The 21715-nt window shown below is 53.4% G+C and overlaps 11 protein-coding genes across 11 annotated transcripts; 5 read left to right on the top strand and 6 right to left on the bottom strand.

Annotated features, from left to right (window-relative positions):
• Positions 1–653: 653 nt before the first annotated feature.
• On the bottom strand, positions 654–1949 carry CkaCkLH20_13241 (pyruvate dehydrogenase e1 component beta subunit; the record flags this gene model as incomplete). Its single annotated transcript, XM_038895951.1, has 2 exons — positions 654–1412; positions 1560–1949. The coding sequence occupies 2 exons, from the start codon at positions 1947–1949 to the stop codon at positions 654–656; spliced, it is 1149 nt and encodes a 382-aa protein (XP_038738741.1).
• Positions 1950–3091: 1142 nt separating this feature from the next.
• CkaCkLH20_13242 (sterol 24-c-methyltransferase) lies at positions 3092–4419 on the bottom strand (the record flags this gene model as incomplete). The annotated part of the gene is made up of 4 exons (XM_038895952.1): positions 3092–3667; positions 3735–4056; positions 4114–4148; positions 4207–4419. The coding sequence occupies 4 exons, from the start codon at positions 4417–4419 to the stop codon at positions 3092–3094; spliced, it is 1146 nt and encodes a 381-aa protein (XP_038738742.1).
• A 1233-nt stretch (positions 4420–5652) lies between these two features.
• Positions 5653–6865, top strand: CkaCkLH20_13243 (RNA recognition domain-containing protein; the record flags this gene model as incomplete). Its single annotated transcript, XM_038895953.1, has 3 exons — positions 5653–5790; positions 5849–5897; positions 5970–6865. The coding sequence occupies 3 exons, from the start codon at positions 5653–5655 to the stop codon at positions 6863–6865; spliced, it is 1083 nt and encodes a 360-aa protein (XP_038738743.1).
• A 186-nt stretch (positions 6866–7051) lies between these two features.
• CkaCkLH20_13244 (uncharacterized protein) lies at positions 7052–7503 on the bottom strand (the record flags this gene model as incomplete). Its single annotated transcript, XM_038895954.1, has 3 exons — positions 7052–7149; positions 7215–7391; positions 7449–7503. 3 exons carry the CDS (start codon positions 7501–7503, stop codon positions 7052–7054), a joined length of 330 nt encoding a protein of 109 aa, XP_038738744.1.
• A 331-nt stretch (positions 7504–7834) lies between these two features.
• On the top strand, positions 7835–9235 carry CkaCkLH20_13245 (DnaJ domain-containing protein; the record flags this gene model as incomplete). Its single annotated transcript, XM_038895955.1, has 2 exons — positions 7835–8128; positions 8195–9235. 2 exons carry the CDS (start codon positions 7835–7837, stop codon positions 9233–9235), a joined length of 1335 nt encoding a protein of 444 aa, XP_038738745.1.
• A 910-nt stretch (positions 9236–10145) lies between these two features.
• CkaCkLH20_13246 (uncharacterized protein) lies at positions 10146–10938 on the top strand (the record flags this gene model as incomplete). Its single annotated transcript, XM_038895956.1, has 2 exons — positions 10146–10565; positions 10618–10938. The coding sequence occupies 2 exons, from the start codon at positions 10146–10148 to the stop codon at positions 10936–10938; spliced, it is 741 nt and encodes a 246-aa protein (XP_038738746.1).
• Positions 10939–11486: 548 nt separating this feature from the next.
• CkaCkLH20_13247 (glycoside hydrolase family 61 protein) lies at positions 11487–12351 on the bottom strand (the record flags this gene model as incomplete). The annotated part of the gene is made up of 3 exons (XM_038895957.1): positions 11487–11558; positions 11630–12124; positions 12199–12351. 3 exons carry the CDS (start codon positions 12349–12351, stop codon positions 11487–11489), a joined length of 720 nt encoding a protein of 239 aa, XP_038738747.1.
• Positions 12352–13941: 1590 nt separating this feature from the next.
• Positions 13942–14196, top strand: CkaCkLH20_13248 (uncharacterized protein; the record flags this gene model as incomplete). Its single annotated transcript, XM_038895958.1, has 1 exon — positions 13942–14196. One exon carries the CDS (start codon positions 13942–13944, stop codon positions 14194–14196), a length of 255 nt encoding a protein of 84 aa, XP_038738748.1.
• A 628-nt stretch (positions 14197–14824) lies between these two features.
• CkaCkLH20_13249 (N2, N2-dimethylguanosine tRNA methyltransferase) lies at positions 14825–15894 on the bottom strand (the record flags this gene model as incomplete). Its single annotated transcript, XM_038895959.1, has 2 exons — positions 14825–15633; positions 15705–15894. The coding sequence occupies 2 exons, from the start codon at positions 15892–15894 to the stop codon at positions 14825–14827; spliced, it is 999 nt and encodes a 332-aa protein (XP_038738749.1).
• Positions 15895–16511: 617 nt separating this feature from the next.
• CkaCkLH20_13250 (uncharacterized protein) lies at positions 16512–17000 on the top strand (the record flags this gene model as incomplete). The annotated part of the gene is made up of 1 exon (XM_038895960.1): positions 16512–17000. The coding sequence occupies one exon, from the start codon at positions 16512–16514 to the stop codon at positions 16998–17000; it is 489 nt and encodes a 162-aa protein (XP_038738750.1).
• A 376-nt stretch (positions 17001–17376) lies between these two features.
• CkaCkLH20_13251 (fungal specific transcription factor domain protein) lies at positions 17377–20146 on the bottom strand (the record flags this gene model as incomplete). The annotated part of the gene is made up of 7 exons (XM_038895961.1): positions 17377–17791; positions 17858–18214; positions 18268–18599; positions 18653–18951; positions 19008–19456; positions 19509–19615; positions 20093–20146. 7 exons carry the CDS (start codon positions 20144–20146, stop codon positions 17377–17379), a joined length of 2013 nt encoding a protein of 670 aa, XP_038738751.1.
• Positions 20147–21715: the final 1569 nt, after the last annotated feature.

A 21715-nucleotide genomic window follows, 5' to 3' on the forward strand; every position in this document is an offset into this window, starting at 1 on the left:
ATACCTTAACTCAACGCTTATGAGCTGATATTGAGTATCTGAGTAGGGAATGCCCTGCCCCTACCCGTCAGTAGGCCGGCCACGTCGTAGAAAACCAAGCTCTGGTACGCGGCCTTCATTTATCTTCGTGGTTTCTCTTCCGCTTCTGTATACCTTGCACTTAATTAGCCTCAAGCTAGCTCGATGCTAGCTCGATAAACTTAGACAGCAATTTCTTTGTTGTCAACTCAGTATAAGTTGTCGAAGAAAAGCTACAGCCCCAAGCTGCATGCTCACCCCTTCATAGAGATATTGAAGATCTTCCAGTGTCTTTACCATAGTTACACGAGGCAGGCAGGCAGCCCAGCCACGCCAATTACCTAACACGAAAAGTTTTCGGCGCTCGCAGCATCTTAGGATTTGAGATCTCTCTTTCGGTTGCGCATCACGCAAGTTTCAATCCAATCAAAATGCTAATCGAAATCGTTCACGTCTAGTTGTGCTCTCAGGGTATGAGATGTATATATGACAACTGAGCAACATACAAGTACAAGCTTCCCCCGAGTCTATCAAGCTCAATAGCTCATTGTGAAATGGCTCCCATCTTGGGCATCTTCACATCAAGTACCTAGCATGCCCACATCCACTTCTCTCGTTCGCATTCACGTAAACCCTCACAGCTTCAGCATCTTGGCGACGTAGTCCTCGATGATCTTCTCGGTAGGGAAGCTCATCTCCTCGAGACCCTGGGCGTAGGGGGTAGGGACATCGGCACCCGTGACTCTCTGCGCAGGAGCGTGGAGGTAGTCGAAGGCGTACTCCATGGTCAGGGCCAGGATCTCAGAGCCGACACCGAAGGCAGGGAATCCGGACTCGACAGACAGGAGGCGGTGAGTCTTCTTGACGGACTTGACGATGGACTCGACATCCAGGGGCTTGATGGAGCGCAGGTTGATGACCTCAACGTCAACGCCATAGTTCTTCTTCAGGTTCTCAGCGGCAACCAAGGTCTGGCCGACACAGCGGGACAGGGTGACAATGGTAAGGTCCTTGCCGGACCGCTCGACCTTGGCCTTGCCGAAGGGAATAACAAAGTCGTCCTTCTGGGCGGCCTCGGACATGGGGAAGGTCTGGCCGTACATGAGCTCGTTCTCGAGGACAACGACGGGGTTGGGGTCGCGGATGGCAGCCTTCAGCAGACCCTTGGCATCTTCGGCGCTCCAAGGAGAAACCACCTTGAGGCCGGGGATGGAACCGTACCATGCGGAGTAGTCCTGAGAGTGCTGAGCGGCGACACCAGCAGCGAAACCGTTGGGACCGCGGAAGGTGATGTTGCAGGGCTGGATACCGCCGGACATGTACAGCGTCTTTGCGGCGGAGTTGACGATCTGATCGATGGCTTGCATGGCGAAGTTGAAGGTCATGAACTCGCACTGACAGGGGGAAGACACGAGTTAGAGATAGTTCGGAGCTTTGGAGACGTCGCCCGTCTGCGTTGGAAATGCTCGGCGCAAACCAGTGCCAAGGCCACGACAGCAGAAACAAGCGGCCTCACCAGCGGGCTAGGGATGACTACTTACGACGGGGTTCAGTCCACTCAGAGCAGCGCCGACGGCGAGACCGCAGAAACCGCTCTCGGTAATGGGTGTGTCAATGACACGCTTGTCGCCGAAGCGGTCAAGCAGACCCTTTGTGACCTTGTATGCGCCATTGTACTGGGCAACCTCCTCTCCGAGGACGAAAACCTTCTCGTTGGACTCAAGCTCCTCGGCGAGGGCCTCGTTCAAGGCCTCACGGACAGTGTAGTCCTTGGTGCCCTTGGCATCTGCGTACGTCCTCGTCTGGGCGGCGAATGCCGCGGGTCGGCTGGCGAACTGAGAGACAGGGGAGAACTGGCAGGCGGAAGAGCGGAGGGCAGCAGCTCTGGACGAGGCCGCCAGACGAGCTGCGGGACGGAGGAATCGGGACATGGCGAATTGAGTTTTCGGGGTGGTTTGACTTGGGACGCGAAAGTCGCAACACGAGGGAAACCAGAGATCCCACGGAAGAAAACTATTAAGAGAAGAAAAACAAGAGATGGACGTTTGGCGACCTCGGGTGGGGGGGAGGTTGACGATGGCCAACGACGAAGGTTGAAGTTGAGCGTCGGAGGGAGGAGGGATAAGAAAGGCGACCGGAGGAGCTGTCGAGGGATTTCGCAGCTTTTTTTTTTTTCTTTTACTTAGCTCTATGGGCGTTGAGTCCGTTGAATTGCGGCGAGCTGCCAAACAACAGCGTTGGGGAGGCCCTGGGCGTGGGGCTATTCCAGAATAGGACTAGATGCGTCCCTGCACCTTAGATAATCGACCGCGCACTTTCTGTACCAATCAATCGTGTAGCTAGGGAGCCAATCCCGTCCAGACAGGTCCACAATCCAGGTCCGATTTAATCCCGACAAACTCCATTTGAGCTGCAGTTGCGTCTCAATTGGCGCACGCTACGCACCCGCTGCCACCCGTTTCCATCCGAACTGGATGTGGCCGCGACCAACCGATTCCAAGGTGCACTGACCTGGACATGGCGGGACACTGGCTATATGACCAAGAGGCATTTACCTGTCGGACTTAGTCAGTGCCTTCATCTTGTCGTCGGACATAATTTCGCGTGGCTGCCAGTGGCGGGAAGAACACAACCAAACTACTACTGACCACAGTGTCCCTCACTCTATGGATACGCGTGGTCATCGGGGGGAATAAACGCGCTCCCCTCTTCTGGACCGATGCGATGACTTGAGCCGCCTCATGACATTGAGGGACGACGAGTAACGAGTTCGCGTGTATTTCCGGCGAACGTGTTCAGCAACCACAACGTAAACTGGGATTCTATCGATTGAGGCTTGTCTAATATTTTGAGCAGCGGTTCATATCGTCAGTGGCTTTTCGTGTCCTAATTACAATTATGCTACTGATAGTAATATAAAATGTTCATACAACGAGGAGTAAGGTCATACAAGAGCTCTGTCCTTTCCCGTCTTACCCTTTTTCAACATTACCGGGCGCCAATGTTCTCTAAACCCACAAAGTCTACCCTATCGCAAACGCATAAAGATTCCGGTTCCCGAAGGCTGCCCCATCTAGTTGGCAGGCTTCTTGCCAACCATTAGATACATGGGCGTAAACAGGTGGTCTTTTCCACCAGCAACCAAGCAGTCGCCGGCAAGTGCCAAGCTGTCCGCCGTCTTCATGGTTCCTGCAGGAGCCAGCTTGATAGCCTCGAGGCCACCAATAAGATTATGCATGATAGAACGTCCCCACTTGGTCATGCGCACGATAGTGAAGATGTCGAAGACGGACTGGATGTATCGAACATCTCCAGAAAGGGGCCAGTACCAAGGCATGGGGTCGGGCCTTTCGGCAAGATCCTCGTGGTGAAGCAACTCGAAACCTGCCGCTTTCATAGCAGCTAGGCCCTCCGAGACCTTGCACATGTTGGAGATACCATCACCTTGCTCGATACCCAAACGGATCTCGCGGTGCTCGAGGTTGTCATTGTCGTACTTGTCCGTCATCAACCATTCGTAGACACCGAAAACACCGCCGGGCTTCAGAACGCGGAAAATCTCGCTGTAGATGCCCTCCAGGGTGGGAGCGTGAACAGTGGCCTCAATGGCGTAGACGGCGTCGAAGGAGTTGTCAGGGAAGGACATTTGCTGTGGGCTGGTGTTAGTTGCAAGGCCCAGTCATCTCGAGTACTGCGAAGGAGGCAGGTCAACTAACCATGAAATCTCCCTTGACGAACTTGAGCTGGTTTGAGAGGCCCTCCTTGGCGGCGTAGTGGGTAGCTCGGTCGATTTGGTAATCGTTGTTGTTCAGACCGGTGACGTGGCAGCCGGTAAACTTTGCGATTTCGCGCGCTGGTCCACCGACGCCGCATCCAACGTCGAGAACCTTCATATCCTCCTTGATGCCGATCTGGTGGGCAAGGTAGTGCTCGTGACGAGCAATAGCCTGATAAAAGGGCTCGCCATGGGAGAAACGGCAGAAGTGGAAGGACTGGCCCCAGCCGTACTCGTATAAATCGGTTGCGAGGTTGTAGTAGCTGCGAGACGCCTGGTGTTAGCAATGCATGCTAGCACTGCATTATACGGGAACTTACTGTCTGGTGAGGGTGGCATATTCAGCAGTCCTGGCCTAACGGCAAGTCAGTTCATGTCGAGACCCGACAGTACGATTAGAGGGATGTGCATACAGCGCGCTCCTCGGGAGTCTCATCCTTAGCGGCCTTGTTGTCCCAGTGCTTGAAGTACTCGTCGACAGCAGCTTGCTTGGCCTCACGGCCCTTGCTGAACATGGCAGCGAGACCACCGGTGGCCTTTGCACTATTACCGTGCAGGGCCTTGTTGAATTGGGCATCACGAGCGTGATCCTCGCGCTCGAGGTTGTTGGTCGTTGAGGAAACCATTGTGGACGTTGAGGGTTGGCGCGCAGGGTGAAGGGGCAGTCCGGGGTAAGGAAGGTCGAGTTGAGGACAGGAGCAAAGAAGAAGATGAGAAGTAGAGGAGCAAGCAGGACGGAAGACAGATGCTTCGCGTAGAAGTATGAGCGTGGGCGGGGGTTGAGTGTGTGTGTGTGTGTTTTTTTTTTTAATTATCAACAGGAAAAAGGAGAGGCTAGGCCAGCAAAGCACGGGAGATTGTCTATCTCAGTCTGGCCATCCAATAGATGTAAATCTCACCTCGGCGCCCACCAGCACTGTGACCGCTTCCATACCTACCTTAGGTAAGGTCCGCGACCTCGACGAGGCAGGTACCTCTACCCGCCTTTGAAAAGATCCACAGCTGCCACCAGTGAACACCGTGAAGCAAGCTGGAGCATCAAGCAGAAATGCTTTCCTGTCGGGTGCAAGGGCCCTCAATTTGACAGAACCTAGCAACAAACCGTGAGCACTCGATAAGGCATAGTCTCGCCAAGTCTTGGGGCAATTGGCCAATCACAGATGGGATTTCGCATAGCGCATTGCTTTCTTCAGCAGGCGGTGAACAGACGGTGTGACGGGAAGCGTATGCGTGCCGGCTAACAGCAGGGGCCCGGGCTGGCCAGCCCAATCCGAATACGAATTCGAAACATGGACACAACCGACGGCGGCAGCGTGATACCGGAGCACATTTTTTGCTGTCAGTGTTTGCGCCTCTACCGCAGTAGGAGAGGTAGAGTATTTTGGTGTCAGTTGTGAGTTGTCTTATGCGCGCGTACGCGAACTGCTAGGTCCAACGTGCAAATCACTTGTCTCTATCGTACCGGTCGCATTTGAAAAAAAAAAAAAAAAGGATTATCCTCATTAAGGTACCCAGGTTGAGGTGCGTCCTGCTGATGATAGGTAGGTAGGTCATCTCAGGACCTGTGACGCCCCATCACGTGCTTATGATTACCTAATAGCCCGGCTCGGAACCCGGGGAACCTCCCGTCCCGTCCATTCCAGGCTGAGTGGAGGTGGATGGACCGGACGGGCACCCAGCCTCTGGCGCCACTCGTTCAGCCTCATCTCAATCCCGTCCCCAACCTACACCCATGCAACTAAGAAATCTCACGACACCTTTCACTGGACGCGATTCAAGGCCAGAAATCGGTACATCTTGAACCTCTCGCACACATATACACACCATAGTTGGCGCGACGATCGCGATACCGAGGCGCCATGCCACCACAAATCAAGCAAGACCTGAATCGCTCAGGCTGGGAGTCGACAGATTTTCCCTCCGTTTGCGAAAACTGCCTGCCCGAGAACCCCTACGTCAAGATGCTCAAGGAAGACTATGGAGCCGAGTGCAAACTGGTAGGTGACGCGTCTCTAACTTGCGCTTGGATTTCATGCTAATATTGTCCGGTTCTAGTGCACGAGGCCTTTTACCGTCTTTAGCTGGAGCGCCGATCGAGCTCACGGTCGAAAGAAGCGAACGAATATTTGCCTTACATGTGCTCGCCTGAAGAATTGCTGTCAGGCGTGCATGCTAGATTTATCTTTCGGTCTACCCATCGTCGTTCGTGACGCCGCCTTGAAGATGGTGGCTCCAGGGCCGTCCTCCGACATTAACCGCGAATATTTTGCGCAAAACAACGAGCGAGCCATCGAGGAGGGCCGCGCTGGGGTCGAGGAATACGAAAAGACCGACGACAAGGCCAGAGAGCTTCTAAGGAGACTAGCAGCCAGCAAGCCATACTTCCGAAAGGGTCGGCCAGTCGAGGGTCTCGACGATGCGTCTCAGCCGGCATCCGCGTCAAGCCCAGGCGGGCTGGGAGGTAACCCCGCCGTGGGCGCTGGGGTTGGAGGACCTGGACCTATTCGAACAAGAGATTCGAGAGCCGCTGCGGCGGTTGGCGCCCGCCCTGGCAGAGTGAAACAAGCGTTCCCCAGCGCTGCACAGCTTCCCCCAGGGCCGCAAGACTACATGCCTCCCGCCGACACGAACATCATGTCCCTCTTTGTGACGGGCGTCGAAGATGATCTTCCTGAGCACAAAATTCGCGACTTTTTCAAGGTCCACGGCAAGATCAAGAGCTTGGTCTGCTCCCATATGTCGCATTGCGCCTTCGTCAACTACGAGACCAGAGAAGCTGCAGAGAAGGCCGCAGCGGCGTGTCAGGGTCGGGCCATCATCGCAGGCTGCCCCTTGCGCGTTCGCTGGGGTATGCCCAAGGCCCTTGGTACGATGGATAAAGAGCAACGTTCCCAGATGCTCATTGATGCTCGGCGCGGACAAGCTGCTCGTTCGGCGGACGGAAAGGCCGGACGGAAACAAGTCGCTGGTCCTGGGGTTGGAGACGCTGCGAAACCAGCAGCACCCACTGTGGTCGCACCACCTCCGGGTGCAGGGGATGGGCCGCAGTATGCCAGTCTTCAGGGTGATTAGGCCATGAGCAACGAGAAGACTGATTGTCATTTACGGAGTTGAGGAGTCTGAGCCGCATGGCATGGTCGGTGACTGGGATTCGGGATCGGTTCAAGGCCCCATACCGATAATTAGGGTATCATTGTCTGTTACACAATCTTACAAGCACCTTTTCCATGCTGTTCCTCTCATTTTGTCGCTCGTTTCTCAACTACAGCCGCAGCCACCCATGGTTGCTTTGCCGCTGCCAGCTGTCTTGACAGAATCGTTATCTCCCCGTTCGATGTCTTCGTGAATGCGCAACTCTGCAAGGCAAACGTCAGTATAGTGTGCAGCAATGCTTCGGCCGCTGAAAAGCCCAAAAACGTACTGTAAACGCGAGATTTGTCTTGCTTTCCTTGGACGACGTTCTCTCGGAGGATCTTCGCGATGTCTTCGGCTTTCTGGATGGCCGGTGCCACGGAAGGATCTGTCGGCGCGAGAGCGGCTTGTTCACGAAACCCTTGTCGAATTTGCTGATGGGCAGCTGTGAGAGTCCGATCGTCACCTGCGATAGCTTATTGTCAGTGTACGTCTCGTTGGATTCGATGGGGTCATCCCGCACCTTTAAAGGCGATTCTCGCAGCGCGCCAAAGGTTTCGATACGCGGCGACGGACATGTTGGGGACGAAACCTGCAGCGGTGGGAAGATTTAAGGGCTGTGACAGTCGATTTCGAAGCTGACGGGAAGTCAAATGCTACCAATATCGCCAGTTAAGGCGCAAGAATCCGCGGTGCAGCGCTATGGTATGGCTCAAGGAAAAAGTTCCCTGGCACACTGCGCTAGAACCACCCCCGCCTGCCCCTCCGCCCACCCTTCACTTCTCCAAAAAAAATTCTGCCCCACGCTCCTCATTTTTTCCCCTACCTGGCGACGACGTACAAGTGCCGGTCCTCTGTCTTTCAACACACGATACGGTTCAGCAACTCGGAAAACAATATCTTCTCGAAATGGCTTCCGCAACGGTGGTCCCCCATGCGCTGCCGGCCCTGTCCGACGGCTGGTCTGCTGAGAAGGACTTCAAGGCCGTTGGCCAAGTCTCCGCCGCAACTCAGCGCAGCCTCGAGCCTGTTGGCCCTCACTTCCTTGCCCACGCTCGCCGTGCCCGCCACAAGCGTACCTTCTCCGAGGATGACCGTATCCAGGCTCAAGAAGCCGCCAAGAAGGTTGAGAACGACGATGACAGCGACATCAGCGAGCCTGAGGACCCCATGATGCTGCAGCGCGATGCCAAGGACTGGAAGGTGAGTGATCTATGGGCTTTCAACAATTACCAAAGCAGAAAGGACTAACATGCCATGTTATCATAGAGCCAAGACCACTACCAGGTTCTCGGCATCACCAAGTACCGCTGGAAGGCTACCGAGGACCAAATCAAGCGCGCCCACCGCAAGAAGGTCCTTAAGCACCACCCCGACAAGAAGGCCGCCGCCGGTATTGTCGACGACGACAACTTCTTCAAGTGCATTCAGAAGGCCACTGAGGTTCTTTTGGACCCCGTCAAGCGCCGCCAGTACGACTCAGTCGACGAGAAGGCCGAAGTTGATCCCCCTACCAAGAAGCAGCTCGCCAAGGGTAACTTCTACAAGCTCTGGGGCAACGTCTTCAAGGCCGAGGCTCGTTTCTCCAAGACCCAGCCCGTCCCTACTTTTGGTGACGACAAGTCTACTAAGGAGGATGTTGAAGACTTTTACAACTTCTGGTACAACTTTGACAGCTGGAGGACATTCGAGTATCTTGACGAGGATGTTCCCGACGACAATGAGAACCGTGACCAGAAGCGTCACATGGAGCGCAAGAACGCCAACGCACGCAAGAAGAAGAAGGCCGAGGACAACGCCCGTCTCCGCAAGCTGCTCGACGACTGCTCTGCCAGCGACGAGCGTATCAAACGCTTCAGACAGGAGGCCAACGCTGCCAAGAACAAGAAGAAGTTCGAGAAGGAAGCTGCCGAGAAGAAAGCTGCCGAGGATGCGCGATTGAAGAAGGAGGCCGAGGAGAAGGCTGCCAAGGAGGCCGAAGAAAAAGCCAAGGCGGATCGCGACGCTTCCAAGAAGTCCAAGGAGGCGGCCAAGAATGCCGTCAAGAAGAACAAGCGAGTTCTCAAGGGTTCTGTCAAGGACGCAAACTACTTTGTGTCTGGCGACGCTTCTGCGGCGACGATCGACAGCGTCCTTGGTGACGTCGAACTTGTGCAGGGCAAGATTGACGCCGACGAGATTGCCGCTCTAGCCGGCAAGCTCAACGGTCTCAAGGTTGCTGACGAGATTAAGTCTGTCTGGAGCGATGAGGTCAAGAGACTGGTTGGCACCGGCAAGCTTAAAGAAGGAGATGCCAAGACTTTGATTTAGGAGGCGGTTCTGCCCAGAATACAACGGAGATGGAGGAAGGGAATTTGACGGGGGATGACCAAGGTTTTACCTTACAACGGGGAATTAAAGGCGTAAGAGACATTCAGAGGCATTAGAATAGATGAATGATGGACTGCTTCAACAAGCAATGATATATATATATATATATATATATACTCGACCAGAGCATAAAACCCTCACGTAGACTGTCGGATATGCGATGCACTGATTGGCAGATGGAAATCGGCTCAACGAAAGCTGTTCCAAGGTAGCACAAAGGCGACAGGGAGCTCATGACAAAGAAAGCGTCAGCAGATGGAGTCGTCTTTTGACGTCCAGGCGATTTGCAGAGTTCATGAGTCTTAAGCAAGGTACGAGGTTTTTATTAGTTCTGAAGTTTTTGTTTGTACGCGCAACAGCTGATTGTGTCTAGTACATGGGCAGGTAACTGAGCATGCAGGTAACAAAGTGATGCCTCTTAGGTGACATAGCTATCTTGACGACCCGCGTGGTACATCCGAAGCTGCGGGAGGAAGCGACGCGACCTTCAAAGAATACAGTCCTAAATCTTCAGGTCGACGCACTCGCGATGCAGCGTAGTCTCTTTCCACCTGAAGCTTGAGGCAGGAGTCACTGGACTGGCATACACGCAAACAAGACCTCCTTCCTCCTTCCTCTCCCCAGCTTAGGTTCGTCTCAAGGCAGGACGACAAGGTAGCCGTCCATCAACATTTTACCTTCAATTCTACTCCATCTCGAAATCATACAGTCTACTTGATTTTGACGGTTACGCATTGCTACTCTCCATTTCTACCACGAAAAAACAGTCCCTATCTGGCCTACATTCGCCTTACGTCTCCCTCTGTTTTCATCATCAACAGAGACAGCTACCGACAGCCGCAAAACTTCCATGATGTCTGACTTCCGGTCCGGTCCCGGCTGGGCAGAATACGACCCGACTTCGGCGCCCCAGGTTGTCATCCCCAATGCCCCCGAAGTCGTCAATCAGGATGTTCACATACCCATGAATAACCTCACCGCCAACGACCGCGTTTTGAAGAGCAACGACGGCGCCAATGATGGCAACGGAGCTTCTCCCCTTACCCTGTTACAGCGCCTCCGTCCTCACAGGTGGATCATCACCATCGTCGCTGTCTTACTCCTCGTGGGGATCGTCGCCGGCGTCACAGTCCCAATGGTGCAGAAGAGCAATGCCTATTCGCGTGGCAGCTATTCGAGCATGCCTTCGACCTCTTCTTCCGCCTTGATCACTACCACGGCGCCTTCCTCCGCCACCTCCACCGCCACCGCCACCCCGTCAGCTTCACAGGTAGGTGAATTCTTCTCTAGGGACTTATGTCTCATCTGTTAACCATCGTTAGGGCCCTGGATGCGACTCATCCAAGTTCATCAGCGACGTCAGCTGGATAGGAATCGACAAAGGTCGCGATTGGAAGTACCGTCTCAAGCCGGCTAAGAGCCCCGAAGACTGCTGCACGATCTGCCACCAGTCCATTCCAGAGGGCTGCAACGGCTGGTTGTTCGTCAAGACAAATACCAACACCCCAAACTGCAACTTGATCTATGGTTATTCTGGCCCAAACAAGACAAACGCCTGTCCGGCAGGCAAGCCAGACCTGGTCTACAACGACGGCGACGGTCAAGGAGGCGGCGGCCCTTGCGCAGAAAAGATTCGGGTATAACATAGGGTTAGGAAAGGGAAGTACCTCTATGTACGTAAGGTAGAAGCAATTGGTACGGTACGTTCTGGTATTCGATGCCTGCTGCTTCCTGCTGTTGTCAGTGCTCGTGAGAGTGTCCTCGACTTCAGCGACTCCAGGTCCCTGACTTGTTCGGGCTGTTGAGTGGAGGCGCGGTATTGGATGGGGGGTCGAGTCTCTGACTGCGAAGTGGCTTCCAGGTAATGGGTTCTCAGGCGATGTGGTAGCAGAGCCCACACTTTTTTTTTTTTTTCACGAAGTCAGACCGAGAGCCACTCTGTTAGGGCATGGGCAAAAATGCCATTGTATGTTTTAATTGAGGAAGCTCAAGTATACACTAAGTCAATCGAACTAATGTACGGAGTCCAGTTTCACGCGTGGACCAGACGACGAGTGTCCCAAGTCACCGGAGTCTCGGTATAGATGTGAAGCAATGTCTTGGGTCCTGCGCTAACGATGATAGCAACATCGCCAATCGCTGACGGAGGGGAGCATGAGGATTCTTCTGCTCAGACCAAATATCCAAGCGCCTACTGGAAACCAGACCATAAAGCACCACCCGGAGGATCGTAGGATGTTCTTCCTCCTTGGTATATGTCAACCTAGATTTTGATGCCGGAGTTAGATTTTTGGTTCAGACCTGTACTTCAGTTGGATATTGGTCATTACTTACGGTGATGCCAGGATCATTCTGCGAAGCGTAACCCGGAATGCTCCTCAGGAATGACACCGGCGGCTGAGCTGTGCCGGATCCCTCCACAATGAGCTGGGCGCATTCGGCGTAAAATTGAGGGGTGTTGGCCTGGTGAAGGGCGAGTAGTTCATGACGAATAAGATAATTGCCGGCCTTGAGGTTCGTCGGAATCTTGCTGGACCATTTGAGCTGCTTCAGAACGATGGCAGTGCCCCAATTCTCGCTGTTGAGATTGTTACCCCAGAGGCCCATCTGGTCAATCTTGAACCATCCCTGTTTGTCTCCGGTACAGGTTTTGAAGCTACTGCCGCAGTCGTAGAGCCAGACCATGACCGGGCCTTGGGCATGAGTCCACTGCTTCCAGTTGGCCGTGATATTGGTGCCGGCCTTGATGTTAGCCGTGAGATCCGCTGACTTGCCACCATTGCATCGCATCTTGATGTCATTGACAGTCATCGTTGGGTTGTAGTCTGGCTGAGATCACAGAACAATAAGCTTCTCACGCCACAGTTTGGTCTCTCATCATATATGAACCAGACTCAACTCACCCATTGCCACTGAATGGTCGGCGGCGAGGTCGCAGGTGAGAAGCCCTCGTAGCCTGGATAGTTCTTTCCGTCAATGGTGTAACTGGTCACAGCTCCATGGCCCAGGACGATGGAGGCCAGGCTTAGGACCTGGTAGATGCTTTTGAAGAGCATCTCGGCAACGGATGGGATTGGTATCAATTACGAGCAGAGGTTAGGGACAATACTGACAGCGAAATCTAGAGCAACTCACCGCCTACTTATATTTCACGGTGTAGTCGGGCCAGGGGGACAGGAGCATTTGATCTTGTCACTTGGCAAAAGAAGACCCTCAACCGGTTGACTAGGCCTACTCTGCTGGGTAACGTAGTAATACTAAATACTGAATAAATTAGGCCGATATAACCTGACGAGTCAACGGAGGTAACGTGTCGGGAAAATCCATCGCGAGTGCTTCTAATGCGCGATACACCCACCCGTGACCAAGGACTACATTATTTTCGGCGAATCCGAGCCTCAGGGTTATTAGATTTCCCAGGAATTGGTTGATATGGCCCTCGGATGACGCTTTGAAGGGCAGAGTGCAGCAATCTGGCACAGCACCTGCGTGCAACAATCTCATACAGGCTAACAGCAGCCGGCGCAGGAGGTTCCGGATCATACTCTACAAAGCTTCGACTTCGACTTAAACAATTGATCACCAACACTGCCGATGGTAATCAGACCGTGGGACGGAAGTTGTTGTTAGTAAAATAGGCTGACCCGGGTAAACAAGATATACCCGTGGCCCATAGCGATACGCATCTTCTCGGGTTTGGATTCATGGTAGTCCACATAAGGGTGAATTGACGGCGAATTTTCTCTCGAGGGGTTCATTCGCCGGCAGCAAATACCCTAACCGGATGGCCAGGTATGTCGGACATCGGTCCATTCTTCATGTTTCTTTTTGCTTCGATTTGGCTTTGACAAAAGGGTTCCAGTCACGACAACATACTTCGATCAAGGGACCAATATTAGAGAGGCCGCATGACAGAGGCTTCGAAATCCCGATTTTGCCCGTGGCCTCACAGGGACGGCGACGAGACAGCCACACAGCCAGCGGCTTCTCCATAATTACTCGCAGAATATTTGCAGAATTGGGCGTAAAAACGCACGATATTGAATCGCACCTTTTGGCGTCCCCCCGCAAAAGATCGCCATGTTCCGGGTATCAGGGTATGCTCAAGGAGCAGGTATTGCTGACATTTGGCATCTCCCAAGACGCCACGCGCGATTAATCACCTGAGAAAATTTGAATATTGGTCATTTTCTGCGAAGGTAATGCCTCATTATGGACCTTGATGCTTGCTTGCACCGTGAAATGGCCAAGTCTGGTCACATCTGGTTCGCTACATTTGCGTAAGTCTTATTTCCATCGGCCGAAGAATCAAGGAATTGAACATCGGATCACTACGCCAGCCTAAGCCCATCATGCAATAAGCAAAGTAACGCACTGTACGACTAGATCATCGACTCGCATACGGTCCGATCGACACCGATTGCACCTTGATAAGCCAGCCTCGTGAGACCACGAGAGTTGTCAGTAAGCGACCTTGAAGAGTCTCATGGGCTGGGCACGAAATATCTATGTAAATAGGTACGCCAGAATCAGTATGCTCTCATTTTTTTGTTCGTATTTCTCTGACACAACCAAACAGAACATTTACTTTAATCAACCCGCATTCTTACTTTCCCTCCTCTCGTTCCAAGTCAAACAACAACAAAATGAAGTTCAACATCCTTGCCCTCCTCACCCTTGCGGTCGGTCTGGTCTCTGCCCAGTCCTTTAATGACGTTCTTCCCTGCGCCAAGCCCTGCGTTCTGGAAGAGTCCCGGCGAACCAGCTGCCCTCTCACCAACCCCAAGGACTGTCTCTGCAAGAAGGCCGATAAGTTTAGAATTCTGGGCTGCCTCAACAAAAACTGCAGCAAGGAGGACAAGAAGAAGTCCATTCAACAGGCCATCGAAGCCTGCAAGTGATCACGCAGGCAATCCGGAGGCGGTTTTGGAACAGACAGCTACTTTTCATCCGAAACAAAATCCTCCGAACAAGCCATCGATCCTGTCGCCGATTTCCCTCCCCCTACCTACAACCACGGAAGAACCTCGACAAACTGGACCACCGAGGCAACGGCGAAGGGCTGGACTGCGTGAACAGGCCGACCCAATATGAATGCGAAGAAACGGAAGTGGACGGAGTTGGAAGGCCCCTGGGAGATTCGACAGCAGCTATCCTGAAGGACATCAACAGCGTGATCTTGTGGCAGAAATGGGATAGATATAGATGGGGGACATAACATATCTTGTCATACCCCTCCGACCTCAATTACCTACAACTTTTGTTCCATCAGTTTCGTTGATGCCTGCATGCTGTCGTGACCTGGTCCGAACCAGGAGGCCAACTGAAGTTCCTGCTGGCGTGTAATGCAGTACACGGTACCGCTATGGCTTCCCGAGACTTAATCATGGCCCTGACTGACGAGTCACGGCTGCTGCTTTGGTTCAATTGCTGGTGCAAGACTAGTCTTGCAGGTTATAGCAGCAATGAGCGGCTTGTATTTGAACAGTGGCGGGGTATCATTTGACTGACGCTTTCTGCATACTGCCCTCATGGAAGAGGAATCCTGCCAAACAAGTCATCGTAAAGTCTCCCAACCCAACCGTCTGTAAAGCCTCCCCTTGCAACGACTCCTAAGCCGCCAGCAGCCCATATGCCGAAAGCAGCAGCCGAAAGGCCATGCAGCGCCCACCACACCCTCCTCTTCTGTTTCCTCGTCTTCTTGTCGATGACTCTGGCGCCACTGCCGCTCCATCCCATTGCCGTCGGCGCGAGCCCAAACCATTTCGCGGCTCCCCAGACCATGTGTCCGCACCCAACAGCCAGTAAACCTGTGTAAGCCAACCACGACACCACGGGGTGCCGGGCAAAGCCGTGGGCTACAAAAGCCAAGCCGATATTGGAGCTGTCGCCCTCGACCTGTAAAGGAAGCACACGGTTGATGCCGGCATGGGCAGCGAGGAGTACCGCGAAGGCATAGCCTGATATTGAGATGTAGCTTACGGGCGGCCATATGCGGGCGGCCGAGCTAGAGCTGCTGGAAGTCATGGTTCGGGAAGTTTTGCCAGTCTGGGCGCGATATAGAGCGTACATGCCGGGGGTATTCCCTCCATAGCGCCGGAGGTTCTGCGAACGACGCACAAGACGAAGGGCAATACCGGACGCAATATGGGCAATGACGGGTAATCCCACAAGCAGGGGCTCCGTCAACGACGTCTGATAGATTTCTCGTGACTGCAGGAGGTATGTTTCGGAAGCAGCAACGGAGCGCGCGATCAAAGGTATTATCGATGTGTTGGCAAGGTGTATTGAGGTGAAGATGGGTATCAGGTACGAGGAGAACCTTTGTATGCGTGTTACTGGGAAGAAGACGCATTAGTAGCTATCGCCAACTCCGTTACTGGGGGGTCCAGGAAATAAAAAAACACACGATAGAAGATAGCGCCATGACCGCTGCCACTCAGGCCTGGGGCGGACGAGGTAGATCTGAGCGACGCAGTGTTGTTTTCAAGAGCATCTTCGGGCAAAGGAGGAAGATCCTTTTCGGTGTCGGCTGGCGGGGTCTCTATGGGTGACGGGTCCAGTTGAAGGAGTGATATGAGAGTCTCTTCGGACGCCATGTATCGAAGCGATCTGGAATCCATGGCGAGTGAGACGGAACTGACAGCTACGCTGCCCAGTTTCTTGTGGTTCCGTAGTTCGAGTAGAGAAAACGAAGGAGTTGGTGTGCTCGGTATCGTCGAAAAGACCAACAACTCGATTTGCGCCGGTCATAGGAGTTTTGGCAGTGCGATTATAATATGCAGCGACTATCAGTAAGGTGAGGTAATCGTATCCTTCAAACAAGAATGCTTCGAATTACCGTCACCGTCACCGTCACCGTACAATTCAGCGTTGATGGGCCTAGCTGACTATTCCTCGCGTCGTTATACGTTGCAGGGGCTGGCTGGGTGGATCCGGTGCAGTCCGGGGGAGCCGCACTAAGCCATGTTGAGTAAAGTGCCCAAAAGGTGCCGTGTCAGTGCACCTAAAGTAAGGTAGGTAGGTACCTCAGGTACCTTGGGTATCCTAACCAACAACCGAACCCCTCGCCGCGTCTCACGCTCCCCTCGCATTCATATCCCGCCCGCCGACGAACCCCAAAGACCACTGCCATCATGCCTCCGGTAAGTCAGCAGGCGCTCCGCCATGGTCAAATTCAAACTGATGAGATGGATGCCCGCAGCGACACCAGACGCTGCCCCCGGCGCAGACGTCCTCTGCTCGCGAAGCCCTCCAGTCTTTCTACTGCAGCCTCTGCTCAAAGGGCTACTCTCGAATGAACGATTACGAAGCACACCTCAGTAGCTACGACCATAGTCATAAGCAACGTCTCAAGGACATGAAGGCCATGGTGCGCGATCCCAATGCTGGCGCGAGAGCCCGAAAAGCCGAGGCCAAGGCCGACGGTCTTGTCAGCATCAAGCTCGCCTCGAACGATCAGCCGGCACAAGCAGCCACCACCGGAGGCTTCAAGAAGGGAGGTTTTAAAAAGTCGGGATTCAAGTCGGCTTTCACTCCCGTCGACACACCTGCTGCTGCCGCACAAGAAATCCCAAAGTCGAGAGTGGGACAAGTCCTCGAAGCCGAGAGGCTGGCAGCTGCCAGAGATCGAGACGGGGACACTGAGAGCGATACGGAGGACGAAGGTTACGAAGTCTACGATCCAGAACGGCCCACGAATTAAGTCCTGGAGAGGTTTACAAAGCACGTGGCTCGGTAGCGGTTGAGATTGACACTGGTTGGGATTGACGAGCAATATCTGAAAGGCGTCATCTTGGGCTGCGTATGTCGGCCAACGAACTTTTGAATCTTGCGTACGTACACGTAGCAGAAGTATGATGGTCTTGGAATCACCGCTGAGACGCGCTGAAGACTGACAACCCACAGCGAGCAGTGTTCTTCTGCATCTGCAGGACTCTTTCGAAACTACCTGGTATCATGCCTTCTATATCTTCATTTTTACCACAGACCTACACCGAAACACGTCCGGTCCTCTGGTTTCCTTACCGGAAGACCGAGTTGGCCCACCCAAATACCAATTCTCCGGTTCGCAGCTACGCTCAACTGAACTGAGACAAGTCCTCTTCAAGCAACCCCATCATATACTGGCTTCCAGAGAACCAGTTTCCTAGCTGGGCAGTCTGCATAGTAGGCTGGGACATGCTGTCGGCCTCAATACCCGGAATGGGATATTCGGTTGGCGGGAAGCCCAGGGCACTTAGATACACGTCGAACTCGTCATTGAGGGGGCCGCGTTCCTCCGATTGCTGCGACTTTGTTTCCACGTACAAGAGCGCCACATTGTATAACATATTGCATAGCTGGTGCAATTTCTCGACTGGCTCTGAGAGCGCACAGGCGGGTCGAAGGGAGGCAACAAAGTCGTTAAGTCGCTTGAGATCCTCAGAGCTCGAAGTGTCGATTACATGACAGAAAAGGACGAAAAAGGGTGTAAATGGCGTCAGCAAAATGGCCCTAGAGCGTCAGATGGTCAGAGAATCGGTATCATCGAGGCTCTTTCGTAGCTGCGATGTCTCATACCAGTGGATGTAGACGGCCTTGAGGTGTCGCCCCTCTTCAGCAATTCTTTGCATGCACTCGAGGTGCAGTTGCATCGCAAAACGAGCTGTCTCGATACATTCTTGCGAGAAACGAGTCGGAGATCCTTCAGGGGCTGGCAGTGCTCGGTATATCAAAGTCAAGGTGGACTGAAATGTTAGCTCGTCACCGCGGAGGTGAATATCCAGAAGCGAAGAAGCGTTGAGCGCTTTCAGGCCGAACAGCGCCTGCTCCCTAACATGTGAGGCGGCCGCCATGATGGCCTTTTGCTCGCCTTCAAGACGCCGTACTGTTTCGAGGCGCTCCTCTTGGGATTGGCCTAAAGCCAAGGGGCTGTATCTGGCGTCCTTGTCAGCTCAGGCATGGTTCGAAGGATGGAGGGGTGGACACACAGTTGCTCGTAAACACGATGCTGAATTTCGGCTTGTTTGATCCATGTCGTGATGATCAGCCCCCATGGGTCGGCAACCATTGTGTTATCAACTCTCCTGGACAAGGTGATATCCCAGTCTTGAATAACGGAAGCTCTGCCAGTCCTCAGTGACAAAGTCTTGTCTAGCATGTACACGTGCCAAAACAACAGAGTCTTGATATCCCTGGGCCCGGCGCTCTCGCTTCTATTTTGCGAGGCGCGATGATAGCCCAGTGTTTGGCACAGGCTTGCCGCAGTGGACGTGAAGAGCCATGCGAGAGAGGCCTTCGACACGTCGACCGCATACACGGCCTAGTATATCTGTCAGCATCACGGCGAAAACGGAGGCGAATGTTGTCACTCACCGCGACGAGCAGTGCTTCGATGCTCTCAACCTTGGCGGGCAACATGAGAGGCAGACATGCCAATGCTATCTCCAGATTATTCTGGCACATATGTTGGTAGCGTTCAAATTCTTCCCTTGCGGTGGCATCTGAAGCTAGATAAGCCTGCTCCATGAAGAGGTAGAAAAGGGCACCATTGACGATGATGAAAGTGGTGTCGGCGAAGGTGTCCGTACAGAAGTAAACTCTCCGGCACAGTTCGGCCAAATCATCCACATCCAAGAAGGAACATGCGAGCGAGAAGATGCCAGGCGGAGACACTATATTGAATGTCAAAGGCAGTTCCACTATATGAGATAAAAGGGCAACGACTAACTTTTCATGTGTTTAAGCAGTGCGACAACGGCGTTCATTGGTGGCATAGGCAGATCCGGCAGGCCTCCAGGTGGGAGGGGTTGCTGCGTACGGAAACGAAACTCCCGACTTGAAGAGACCTTGTTCTGCATGGAGACTATCTGGCGAAGGGAAGAAAGTGCGGCGTGCATATTGGGTGGTACGTCTTGCAGCGAGGTTCTCTGAACGGCATTTTCGATGAACTCGCTGGCGAACATGGTATGGGCGGTCAGTGACAGGTCGCCCTCAAAGGCAGAATCCGAACCTGCGCCGTCTTGTGTAAGGGCATCTCCAATGGTCGAAGCTGATGGGGTGATGTGCCTGGCCGTGGGCGCATCCCACGAGGAGCCGCTCCCAGGATTGTTGGTTAGACTCCGCAACAATTCTTCAATATTTGAGAGCCTCTCTTCAATCAAGTCGATCTTCTTCTCACTGGAAGGTTTGAGTTAGCTTCTGGCCTTGTCATTTGGCCTAAGTGACTGACGCGCTGGCTCGACGTTCCGGGAAGACAGCAAGACTTGGGTCTATGTAGCCAAGCGTAAAGCAGGGAGGATTGAGGAGATTGGGAAGAGGGGAGAGGGGGGTGGCAATCTACTATTGAAGAGAGATGAGGACGCGATGTCTCTGTTCCTTCGGCTTCTGGCCAACGCCGTTCGAGCTACATGGTCGTTGCGTGATGCGACAATTGGAACATGGCGAGCTTTTATCGCAACGGATCTGCGGTCAAAGGCCACGCGCGGGCCAACCGTTAGCCAATCCATCATATCATTGACTCACATGAAGCATCTCGAAGAACCAAAAAAGAAAAAGAAAAAGGAAGGTGGGATGCCGGGATGGGAGACAGCCGCCGCCGACGGCTTGAGATGGATCTCTTCGATGTTTGAGGTCGGCACAGAACAGACGGGATGGGATTACCAACTTTACGCGTACGGCACTGATCACACTAGATGATGAATGAGAGAGTCAGTTATGTCTCCAACGGACGATGCTTTGTGGCAACCGAAGGTATAAGGCAGAGGGGAGGGCTCGGGGGGGCCGTGATGCAAAGTGGTCTCGTTGTGGACATACAGCTCGGCGAAGGCCCTGGTCGTCGGGGCCCGCGGAACGGGAGTCTGACTCCATGTTGGAATTCAGCGACGAATAGAGCCGCGTCGTGCTGTAATGAGCTGTGCTCCCGTTAGTTCGGCTTCTGTGATGCTTTCCAGTGCTTTCCTGCGGTCTGCTGCACCTTTCCGCCGTTGTTTGCAGGTACTAAGCCGTGACAGGGCCAGATTGATAGGACAGGACAATGGGTCAGAATGATCGGCCGGCCAGCCGGGAGGTCGAGCGGGCGATATCGAACAGTTATCATGCGTCGAAGATGTAGCTAGACCAAACGGAACGAGCAATACAGCCGTGGTCAATGGTTCAGTGTTTGTCTGTCTTGGGTGGCTCAGTTATAGAAGGGTGGAACGTTATCAAGGGTAGGTATTGTGAACATGGACCACCAGGGATGGGCCCGCCAGCCGGGAAAGGATGTGCAATGTAGGATGATGACCAAGTGCCAGGTAAAACTATGAGTTGTAGTGACTCCGGCAGCGACAGCGGTGAGGCGGTCGAGTCCTAGGTTAGGGTAAGATTTGTGCATTTGTGAGACGGGAGTCCTTGACGCGAGTTGGCTTTCGATGGAATCAGGCGGCCAGGTCGGGAAAAACGTGGTCTGAACGAGACTCGCGATATGACGTTGAAGGCCTTGCGACTGGGCGGGACGATGGAACCAGGCAGCGAGCTCTGGTGTCGTGGTGTCTTTCGGTTCAAGCCGAGTTGAAAAGTAAGATGAGACGTTAGAGGAATTGGGTTTTCCCCAAGCTCTCTCTCCTCCTCTTTCTGCCGGGCTAGGTATGAATTAGGTAAGGCGACCTGCAAAGCCACCAACGCGTATAATGTTGTGGAATAATAGGATGTAAGAAGTTTCGGTGTATTCCAGCTCCGGCTTGTGCTCCCCAGACCCGGGGTGCCTACGTTGAAGCAGACGAACGGGCCTCTCAGAAACGTCAGGTATCGAGTTGCGTTGCGTGGAGGACTAATTCGGAACAAATTGTCTTGCGGAATTACGCGTACGCTTCTTCGACTGGGGGTAAAGTACGGATAGTAACTTACACAGCCCTACGCTGCAAGCCAAGAACTTTAGGAGCTACACCCCTCTTTCGCACAACAAAACCATCCAATCTCCTGTTCACCTACGTCAAGATGCCACATGCTCACACCACCCACCATACCTATTGAGCCCGGCTGCTGGATCGAGCGACTGGCGTTGAATTCCATGCCACGCCTGGGCTTCGTCTGTTTTACCTATCTACCTGAATTTAGGTGTGTTGATCCACCATTTCTCAACTGCTAAATAGAGGAGAACCAGTCTTGTGTGATCAAGTAATGCTGTCGTGAGTATCAAGCCGTCAATGGTGTAACGACCTTGGAGAACCGCAGGATCGCCCGTCCGCAAGTAACAAACCCCCAAAGGGTGTCTTACGCGCTTATCTCATCCAATGTATCTGTACTATTAAGTAATACGTCTTCCGGTGCAGCAGTTTGGTAAAGTCCCTCTGCCGCCACAATCCCTTGCTCGGGCGTCCGCGGAAGCCGTTCGACTCACACTTGTCACGCAACCCAAATGGATGGTCTACAGCAACTTCTCACCACTAAAAACATGCA

The sequence above is a fragment of the Colletotrichum karsti genome (genome assembly GCF_011947395.1).
Source record: "Colletotrichum karsti strain CkLH20 chromosome Unknown Scaffold79, whole genome shotgun sequence".
Lineage (NCBI taxonomy): Eukaryota > Fungi > Ascomycota > Sordariomycetes > Glomerellales > Glomerellaceae > Colletotrichum > Colletotrichum karsti.